The 10,495-nt window shown below is 27.9% G+C and overlaps 1 protein-coding gene and 1 long non-coding RNA gene across 5 annotated transcripts in view; one reads left to right on the top strand and one right to left on the bottom strand.

The window, feature by feature from the left end:
• Positions 1-5,308: 5,308 nt before the first annotated feature.
• The window catches only part of LOC100211215 (cAMP-dependent protein kinase type II regulatory subunit), a 40,241-nt gene continuing 35,054 nt past the window's right edge, over positions 5,309-10,495 (bottom strand). For all 4 annotated transcript variants that reach the window (XM_065818289.1, XM_065818291.1, XM_065818290.1 and 1 more), the window contains 2 exons: positions 10,296-10,419; positions 5,309-5,991 (listed from right to left, as the gene is read on the bottom strand). In XM_065818289.1, the coding sequence (XP_065674361.1) occupies positions 5,870-5,991; positions 10,296-10,419 (246 nt within the window). In that variant the 3' untranslated portion in view covers positions 5,309-5,869. The remainder of the gene's footprint in view (positions 5,992-10,295; positions 10,420-10,495) is intronic.
• The window catches only part of LOC136091211 (uncharacterized), a 42,183-nt gene continuing 37,678 nt past the window's right edge, over positions 5,991-10,495 (top strand). The window contains exon 1 of the long non-coding RNA XR_010643785.1: positions 5,991-6,134. This is a non-coding gene — a long non-coding RNA (uncharacterized LOC136091211). The remainder of the gene's footprint in view (positions 6,135-10,495) is intronic.

Below are 10,495 nucleotides of genomic sequence, written 5' to 3'. Positions count from 1 at the left end.
AAGAAGAAAGGGGGGGGGGTTATAAAGGAGGTGATGAAAAAGGTGATGGCGAGGAGGAAGGGGTTGGAAAGACAAACTGCTTTGTTGCATATTCGTTTTAGCATAAACGTTGTGAGTACGAACTGGCGTAAACGTAATTTTGCTTATAAACAAGTTTACATTATTTCGAATTTATAACCGTTCAAAAACTAGTGCTATATTTAGTTTGAGTTTTCCACGATTTGAGAGGGCTAAAAATTTTATATGCTCATAATTTTAGGACGCTGTTCTCTGATATTTAAAATTTATTGATGAATATAAATTCGATTAATGATATTTTAAATATATATATATATATATATATATATATATATATATATATATATACTTTATCACCTTGTTACTCTCACGTTTAGGGGTGCGAAAATTTAGGGCTTTTCTGTGCCCAGGCTCGAATCATTGCATTTTTTTTTTAATTCTTTAATTTTGTTGTTGTTGTTGTGTGTAATAAGGTGCACCTTATTATTACCAGAAGTCCTTTTGGTCTTATCACAGAGCACCGCAATTTTTTGCAAAGCATCCTTATTTGACATAAATACAAACATTTAAATGTTTGGTATCTCAAAGTTAGTATCACAAACATCAAAAAATGCAAATTCTTTTCCTGAATTCATAAAGATGTGTAAAAAAAAATTCTTAAGCATAACCCCATAAGAATACTTAAAGAAAACCCATAGTATAACACAATTGCCCAAACAAAATTTTTGCTAGTGGATTTGCAATGAATCTATAAGGCATTTTGAGCGGTTCAATAGAGTTTTGCTCATAAGTTGAATATTAGTGGCATCCGCTTTAACTGGCCAGCCGATAACTTTCCATTATCTGATATATTGAGTAGTCATCGGCTGGCCACAGTTGACGACTGCCCCTAATAATCCACTATGTAACCGATGAGCAAAACTACAGTGGACCATTTAAAATACCAATACAATTCCTTGGAAATTTCACTATAGAATCTTGGTAAGTTACAAAGTTAAAGAAAAAAAAATGCTTAAACTCTACGTAAATAATGTTCATTATTAATACACAATTTAGAAAAGTATAGATTTTACATTTATTAAGAGCAATCTTACTTTTAGAATGTTTTTTAGATTTGGCATTTTTTGAGCACACAAAAGACCCTACACTGCACAGTGGGCCAGTAGGTGGACAAAATGGGAAAAATTTTAGTTGTCTAATCTTGAAAACCTATTTAATTTTAGTATCTACATATATTAGGAGAAATCTATTGATAATTTATTTATATTAAATCCCTTAGTTACCAGGACTCTAAGCATTTGAATATTGAGATAAAATAAAAAATTATAAATAAGTAATTAACGGTGACATCAACGTTGTGTTATATTTCAATTACATCTACGTTTTTGAAACAAAAAATTAGTACATGTTATTCTAGAGTATTTAGAGATAAGAAAAACCAATGTGTGAAATAAATTTGTCATAGCATGTTATCTCAGTTATACTTTGAAAATCACAGATTAAAAAAAAAAATTTCTTAAGAAACTTATTTTTTGCCGCACAATAACTAATAATTACCACAATTTGCCATGTGTTGTCTTATATTTATTTGAGCTATATGATGCTTCAATCGAGTTTTAATTGATTGCTCGTCCCCTTAAATCCCCGTTCAGATTTTATGTATGTTTTAACTTGGTTGCTATGGTACTAAATTTTGCATAGCAACAACTCATTTTTACATTAACGTTGTTTTAACAGTATTTTACTTGCGCTAAATACACAATATTGGGGGTATGTATTAAAATAAGATTCAGAATTCTTATGAGGTTAACTTTTTTGGTTACTATGGATACCTTACTTTGCATAACATAGCAACAACATATTTTCGGTAGTTGTTAGTAATTTAATTACTTACAGTGACAGTAATTTAATTACTTTTAATTTTAATTACTAACACTTGTAGTAACTTAATTACTAACAAGTATTAGTAGTCCAGGCGGCATATATATTATAACATTTTACTTTTAAATACAAAATACTTGTTACAATAATTATTTAGATATGGTTTTGTTAAACTTAGACATTCATAATTTTCTCCAAAAAAACAATCTTAGTATTTCAAAACAAAATATTACTGAAGATATATTAAAATTTATTCAGCCAAAATTTGCTGATTTTAAAGACGTTGATTTTAGACATGCTGTTCAACGATTTGTTTACTTGTATAAAAAAAAGTGGAAATCTGCAAACTATACTGTGAAACATTTTGAAAAGAAGTTTGTGAACTGGCTTAATGAATATTTAATTGTCAGAAAAAAAGACAATAAACCAACTGCAAGTAGACGTGGTCGAAAACCAGTTGCATTTGATAATAGTTCTAATAAAACTAAAAAACGGCGTGTATCTTGTTTAATTGAATCTCATTCATCCAATGAATTATTTTTTGCTGCTAATAAAAAATTTAGAGATGAATCTGTTGTTATTGCTGCCAAGAATGTTTTAAATATATCAAATACAGATAAAGCAACTAAATATTCAGCAGACGAAGCACTGGCTTTAATAATTGCTGCAAGTCTAACAAAAGCTTCCTATCAATTGATTAGAAGCGGAGCCTTGGAGAAAGAATATAACATCTACCCCGCTTACAATGGTGTCAGAGATGCAAAATTGAAATGTTATCCTGCAAACATAACAGTGGAGGACTATTCAGCTTCAGTTCCTTTAAAAGATTTAATGACTCTTACTTTGCAAAGAATCTGTGCAGTTCAGGAACCTGTGCTAAGGCACTTGATATTGAACGACAAAGCAATAAAAACAATGACACTAACGTGTAAGACTGGTTTTGATGGTGCTACTGGCCAAAGCATTTATAAACAAGTTTTATCAGAACCCGACATTAACAGAGATTTAAAGCGTGAAGAATCATTATTTATTACTTGTCTTGTCCCATTGGATTTGACTGGATTTAACAACAGCAACGAAAAGGTGCCTATTTGGAGAAATCAAAAGTCGTCCTCCACAGCCTATTGTAGACCCATAAGATTTGCATACAAAATGGAATCCAAGGAATCTGTGATTAAAGAAGATCAGTACATTCAAAGTGAGATAGAAAGCTTGGGTATGATTTTTTTTAGAGGTTTGCGGATCTTCTATTGAAGTGAATTGTATTATTGAACTTACAATGATTGATGGGAAGGTTCAAACAATACTATCTGAAAAAAATAACTCATACCAATGCTGTTCAGTGTGTGGTGTCTCTCCAAAAAATATGAATAGTCTTGATATCCTTAATATAGATTATACTAACAGAGAGTTCAAATATGGTCTTTCCAGTCTTCATGCATGGATTCGATTTTTTGAGATGTTATTGCACATTGCATATAAAAAAGAAACAAGAAAGTGGCAAGCAAGATCTAAAGAACACAAAGAAAAGGCATCTGTAGCTAAACAAAAGATTCAGACTGATTTTATGAACAAAATGGGACTTGTTGTTGATTTCCCTAAAGGTGGTGGTTCTGGAACAAGTAATGATAGCAATATCTCAAGGCGTGCTTTTGCAGCATATGAACAAACAGCTGAAATTCTGGGTATTGACCAAAACCTTATATTCAGGTTTTACATTATCTTGGTAACGCTCTCTTCAGGATATGAAATAGACTACTTAAAGTTCAAGGATTATTGTTTTAACACTTTTAGACTATATGTGTCCCTTTATCCATGGTATTACATGGCTCAATCAGTTCACAAAGTATTGATACATGGACATGACATAATTAAAAGCCTTACATTACCCATCAGAGGAAGCTCAAGAGGCTAGAAATAAAGACTTGAAATCTTATCGCGAAAATTTCAGCCGAAAAACATCCAGAAAAGCAACAAATACTGATCTTATCAATAGACTCCTAGTTTCCAGTGATCCTGTTATTTCATCATTGCGTAAATCAACATCACACCAAACAAATCATAAAGCATTTCCTTCAGATGTTTTACAATTACTTAAACAATCTTCGAACGATATTATTGTTTTATAATTTTTTGATGTAATTTAAAATTGATAACGTTTTCTTGCACTATTTTTTGCTTTTATTATTCCTAAAACATTATTTACCTAAATACTCAATTGTTATTCAATATAGGTGGGTCAAAAATCCGATAAGATATTCAAATATCAATTTACCACTTTGTAACTAAGGAAAGTATCCGGTAACTAAGCAATATAAGTATCCATAACAACTAAATTTAAAAAATTATCACTTTTGTAAGAAGTGTGATCTCATATTGGTACTCATGCCAAATTTAGTGAATATAGCACTTATAAAATATCTGCAGATAACAAAAGTAGGTTGTTGCTAAGCAAAATAAAGGTATCCATAGCAACGAAATAAAAAAATATTACCTTCATAAAAAGCGCAGACATCATATTAGTACTCATACTAATTTTAGTGAATATAGCTCTAATATTAAATTAGTTATGAATTTTGTCCGGTAAAAGTGCATTCTGGCCCACTGTGGGGTGGTAGAGTGTAATTAAATATAAACATATCTTTGGCATATCCAAGGTAACGCCAATATTTTAACCGTAGGTAATTTTCTATGTATATATTTATTTTTTACTGCTTTTGTTTTTAAAGGAATGCATTCCATTACTTTCTTTGAATGGCCTCATTCATTTCACAATTTTTCATAAAACACTCAAAACTATTAATAATATCATTTGGAAAGTTTATTTTGATGAGTTTTTTAAAAAATTTTGAAAATTTATTTTTTATAAATAGATTAGTCCTTATGATTATGAACGTTTGGCTTATACGTTTAAAAAAATTGCAGATGTTACTGAAAACAATGACCGCAAAATCACCTGTGATGATGTAAGAAATTTTATTGAAATAAATGCATGAGTGTATGTATGCGTATATAAATAAAGATTTAATATTATTTTTTTTTTTTTTACTGGCCCACTGTGCACTGTTTTAACTATTCTTTTTTTTAAGTCGCATTTATGTTCTTGAACATGAATAATTGTAAATACAAAACGCTGTTTTAAAGATTAATTTCATAAAACAGGGTATTAATAATATTGCAAATTTGCCATTTTTAGGCTGAACTACAACTTCAAATAAGTTTTCATTTTGTTGGCCTAAATATTAAAATACTATTAATGCAACATTTTGTACAAAAATATTGTATTTGAATAAAAATAAAGTATTTATAATTTTTTTTTTAATGAAAAAAACAAAAATTAATATTTTGAGCTTTCAAACTCGGCTATTGGTCGTCATAAATAGGAATTAAATACAGAATAAGAAAATAATTTTGACAGTAAATCTCTTTACTCCAGAATACTCATATTTAAGTGACTATATTTACACAATTCTAATAAATTCATTCAACCTTCCAACTAACAATATATATTTATTTGTATGTATATATATATAATATATTTATAAGAAACAAGCAGCACACATTAGTAAAGTTTTACATCTAAACAAAACTCTTTTATGACAACACAGCTACTTCAATATAAGGTAGCATAGTTACACACACAAAAACTAGCATAGTTACACAAAAGAATTTGTAAAACATTTAATTTTATAAATAAATACCAGAATTCTTTATAACAAAATAGGAATATCAACAAAACAAAAAAAATTAAAAAAAAAAAAAAAAAGATAAATAATGAGACTTGACCGAAATTTTGATCGTAATTTTTTTTTTTAGATAATACTATCAGGTTTTGTGATTTCTTTAAATTTTATTTGAAACTAAGTTCTGTCTTGAAAATATTTATTCGATTAAGTCGTTTTTGAAGGAACTTCAACGCGATAAAGTATAAACATTTACTTTTCGTTAATATACTTTATATTTGCTAAATTTATCGCAAATCTCGATTTTTTAGTCCGAGTTTACTCAGCTGCTCATCATAATCTCCAATATTTCGTTTCATGACATCCATACAAGGACCAAGAAGTCGTTCAAATGCCAACACGTCTAAAGCTGTAATAATTAAATATATAATATAAATGATAACAATTGCATGGTAATTGTGAATAAAAATGTTTACAAAATAATTATAACTTCACTAATCTAATATTCTATTTATTGATGTTTACTCTCTATATTCACACATGATATTTAAGGTAAGCACAATTGATTTACATTGTATGTTTGTATTTTATTATAGCGTAATGTATAATTTACAACTTATGTTGTTAATTAAGTAAAATATAAGAAATTTTTTTTATTATTCAATTAGGCAGCCTGTAAAAATAAATCGTACTATAAATTATGTTTATTATTAATTATAAAAAATATGAAGTATAATTTTCATAAGTTATTACATTTACATAAAGTAATAACCAATATTGTAAATTGACAACTTTAATTACAACAGTTTTTACACGTTCAGAATCAAACATTGATTGACTTCGCCTTACGGCATTGACAATTCCACTAGAAAGCGATTTTCAATACTGGTTAGGAACTTTTTTTACCTACACATGTTGTATATATGTGTATATGTGTGTGTGTGTGTATATATATATATATATATATATATATATATATATATATATATATATGTATATATATATATATATATATATATATATATACACATATATATGTATATGCATATATGTATATATATATATATATATATATATATATATATATATATACATATATGTATATATATATATATATATATATATATATATATATATATATATATATATATATATATATATATATATATATATATATATAAACAAGCCTCGGAATTAGGAAAAATAAGTTCGGCAATAATTTGCCGACCTCAATCTTTTTGAGGTCGGCATCAGGTCGGCAAAAATTATTTGATACAAAGGTCTAACCATAAAACATTAAAACGAGGTCGGCAATTTTTTGCCGATCTCAAATACTTTAAGATCGGCAGTTAGGTCGGCATTGCCGAATGCCAACCCTAATTCCGAGGGTTGTATTATATTTATATTTATATATATATATATATATATATATATATATATATATATATATATATATATATTTTTATATATATATATATATATATATATATATATATATATATATATATATATATATATATATATATATATATATATATATATATATATACACACACACACACATACATACACATATATATAAACGGTCGCCACAAGGGTGGGTTATTGAGTACCTGATCTGACTGCTGTTCAATTGAATGAAGTAAAATCTCTGGTGAAATGGATTCAGTTATTTGAATTCATTAGTTTGACAACCTTTGAGTTTAAAGCACTTGAAGAAATAAGCTATAAAACCAAAAAACATCTCTTTAGATGACGCTGTGAAGCTTATGAAAATTCTTATTGAGGATCTCACTAAGAAGCAAGTAGCTGAACTTCATTAATGAAGTATATTAGATTGCCTCTGGTCTAACATGCTATCTGGTCTAACATGTTATCAGCATAACATTATTGTTATCACACTTTTTGCTGTTATCATTTTCTCTATTAATTAAAAGAGATTACTAATTGAGAGAAAATTTCTTCAGTGTTAATTTTTTTCTAAACATTTTAGATTTTCTGAAAATCTTTTGTTTTTAGATGCTCTCTTGAATTGGGTGTTGTCATTTTTTTACCAGATGTTCCTCTTTTTAATACTTTAATTTTACAAAACTTACAAATTGCTTTTAAATGATTATTTTAATGATTTAAAATGATTTTTTTCCTTATTAAATGTCCTCAATCTTAGGTTGATATATTTGTTTAGAGTATTTGCATCGTTAATATACATACATAAGTGGGTGTGTGTGTGTGTGTGTGTGTGTGTGTGTGTGTGTGTGTGTGTGTGTGTGTGTGTGTGTGTGTGTGTGTGTGTGTGTGTGTGTGTGTGTGTGTGTGTATATATATATATATATATATATATATATATATATATATATATACATATATATATATATATATATATATATATATATATATATATATATATATATATATATATATATATATATATATATATATATATATATATATATATATATATATATATAAATGAAGAAAAAACAACTTTTTCTATGGTACTTTAAGTTTCATGCCTATACGGCAATCACCAGCCATTGAATACAAAATCAAAAACAAAAAAAGCCAAATTACTATGAAGTGGGATCTTTATGCTGCTAAAAGACATAATTGATGGCAACCAAAGAAAAACATAATATTAGCTAATCAACAGTGTCAAAAAAAGATTCAAAGAGTCAAAGAGGAGTTTATTCTTGTGCCTGCATTTTGAAATCAATCATTTCATTTACTTAACAAGTTTTCACCTTAATATGTTAAAATAAGGAATTTTTTGTATAAGCAAAGATCACAAATTTTTGACGAAGAGTTATAAGGATTGCAACATTTCACAATTTTCCACTTAATTGAGGGTAAAAACATTTTGTCTTTTATGTCCTAAACTTCTTTAGACAACTCAGTATCATTTTTATATTTATTAATGTTTTTAGGTGATTAGCATACCAAGATTTTAATGAAATTACACATAAGCCAAAATATACTTTTTCTTTGTAGTCAGGTTTATTTGACAACACGGTGGCTTGATAAACAATGTTCTTTGTCAAGCACTGATTGTTCATGGGGCAAATGGATCTGCTGACACAGTTGCATGTTTTCCCCTCATTTTCCCTTTACCTTGGTTATACAATATCTTGTGATTGCGCGAATTAATGATGGACTTGAGGTTTGGCATACATGAGTAGGTTATTTTAATAGTATTTAGATTACATATCTTGCGATATTTGTGACCAACCAGAAAGTGCAGGTCTACCATGTTAAAAAAACGACTGCCTATTTTTGTTGCAACATTGGTAATGAAAAGTGTGTTGCACCAGATTATCTTTCATTTGTAATTTTTGAATGGGACCGGTTTTTTATTCAAAAGGTAAGCAAATTTTGCAGATAAAACCTGATCTAAATAACACATCTTGATAAGGAGGAATGGATTGTTTGAAAATATTTTCATTAGAAGAATTGGTTGACAATCTTAGTTCGATAGTTTGAGGAAGACGTTTTAGTATGCTAGGAGGGTGGTTAGACTCAAAATTTATATAACTGATGGAATTACAAGGCTTGCAGTAAGGTTGGAAAGAACTGTCATTAAGATTTAACAATTAGTCCAGATAATCAACAACTTTAAAATTTCAGCTGATGGATATAAGATCATTATTTTTTTAAATTTTCACAAAGTGCTCTTTAATTTTTTCCATTTGTTGGCCATCTCGATTCTTAAAACTGCTAGACCATCTCTATATAATCTGAATTCATCTTTGTTGTAAAACTGTGATAATTGAAAAAAGATAAATATTCCAATAAACTTCTGCGCCATTAAAGGATCCCATGGTGACATCAAATAAACCTCCACTTTTTTAAATCTAGGCTTCACCAATGTCAAGATTGGTATTATTATTGGTATATTCAAAAACCCAGCCAAAAACCCAAGAACAAAAACCCACCAAAAATTCAACTTAATGGGTTTTGATCTAAATTTTTTTTATTTATAATTTTTTTATTTGTAAATTAATTTTAATTGACACTCAAAATTATGTATGTTTTTTAAATCTTATTTATATTTTTTATTTTAATTCTGATTCTCTCCCAACAAAGCTGCAAGCAACCACTATTAAATTGGGTGTTACAAGAAAACAAAGAATAGTGTTAAAGAGCAAGGAAAGATTGTATGAGTCAAAAAAACATGAAAACAAAAGAAACTAAGTGAACAGAAAAATAGAAAATGACCAAAAGCAAGAATAAGAGACAAGATAAAAATTAAAGAGTGAAGGAAAGTGATTAGGGTTGTATGGAAAGCGAGTTACCAAGTTAATTGTATGACTAAGCGATTGAGAAATTGAGAAGTTATGAGCTTTAGAGCCAGCAGGGTCAGGGGTGTTAGAGCCTAGTCATTAAGTTTGATGAGTATTAAAGTCACCAATAACAACAAAATTGGCAGAAAAATGAAGAAAAAGGCATATTCAATTTGTTCAAAAATTAAAAAATAGTGCAGTCTTGAGAAGGAGATAAAGAACAGCGACAATCTCTTTAATAAACTTTGTATAAATATCATCAAGTAAATACACTCGAAATCATAAAAATTGTTTTTAAAAGCCATTACAAATAAATAACTAAATTAAATACATGGTTATTTATTTATTTACATATAATTATGCATTTTTTCGAGTAAAGAAAAACATAAATAAAAAGTTTTTTTTGTAACCTTAAACACGCATTAAGTATATTTACCTGCAACTCTACAATTGCCAATAGAATATATAGATGCAGCACGTGGATTATGTGTTACTAGAGCCAGCTCTCCAAAATATTGTCCATCAGATAATTGAGTAACTTCAACTTCTTCATTGGTACCCTAAATTTTTTAAATTATAAAAAAAATCAAAAATATCTTTTGAATACATGTTTAGTAATACTTCTATATTTACTAT

Source organism: Hydra vulgaris, chromosome 14, assembly GCF_038396675.1.
Source record: "Hydra vulgaris chromosome 14, alternate assembly HydraT2T_AEP".
Taxonomy (NCBI): Eukaryota; Metazoa; Cnidaria; class Hydrozoa; order Anthoathecata; family Hydridae; genus Hydra; species Hydra vulgaris.
Note: the sequence above shows the minus strand (reverse complement) of the source record. Positions and strands in the feature narration are given on the sequence as shown.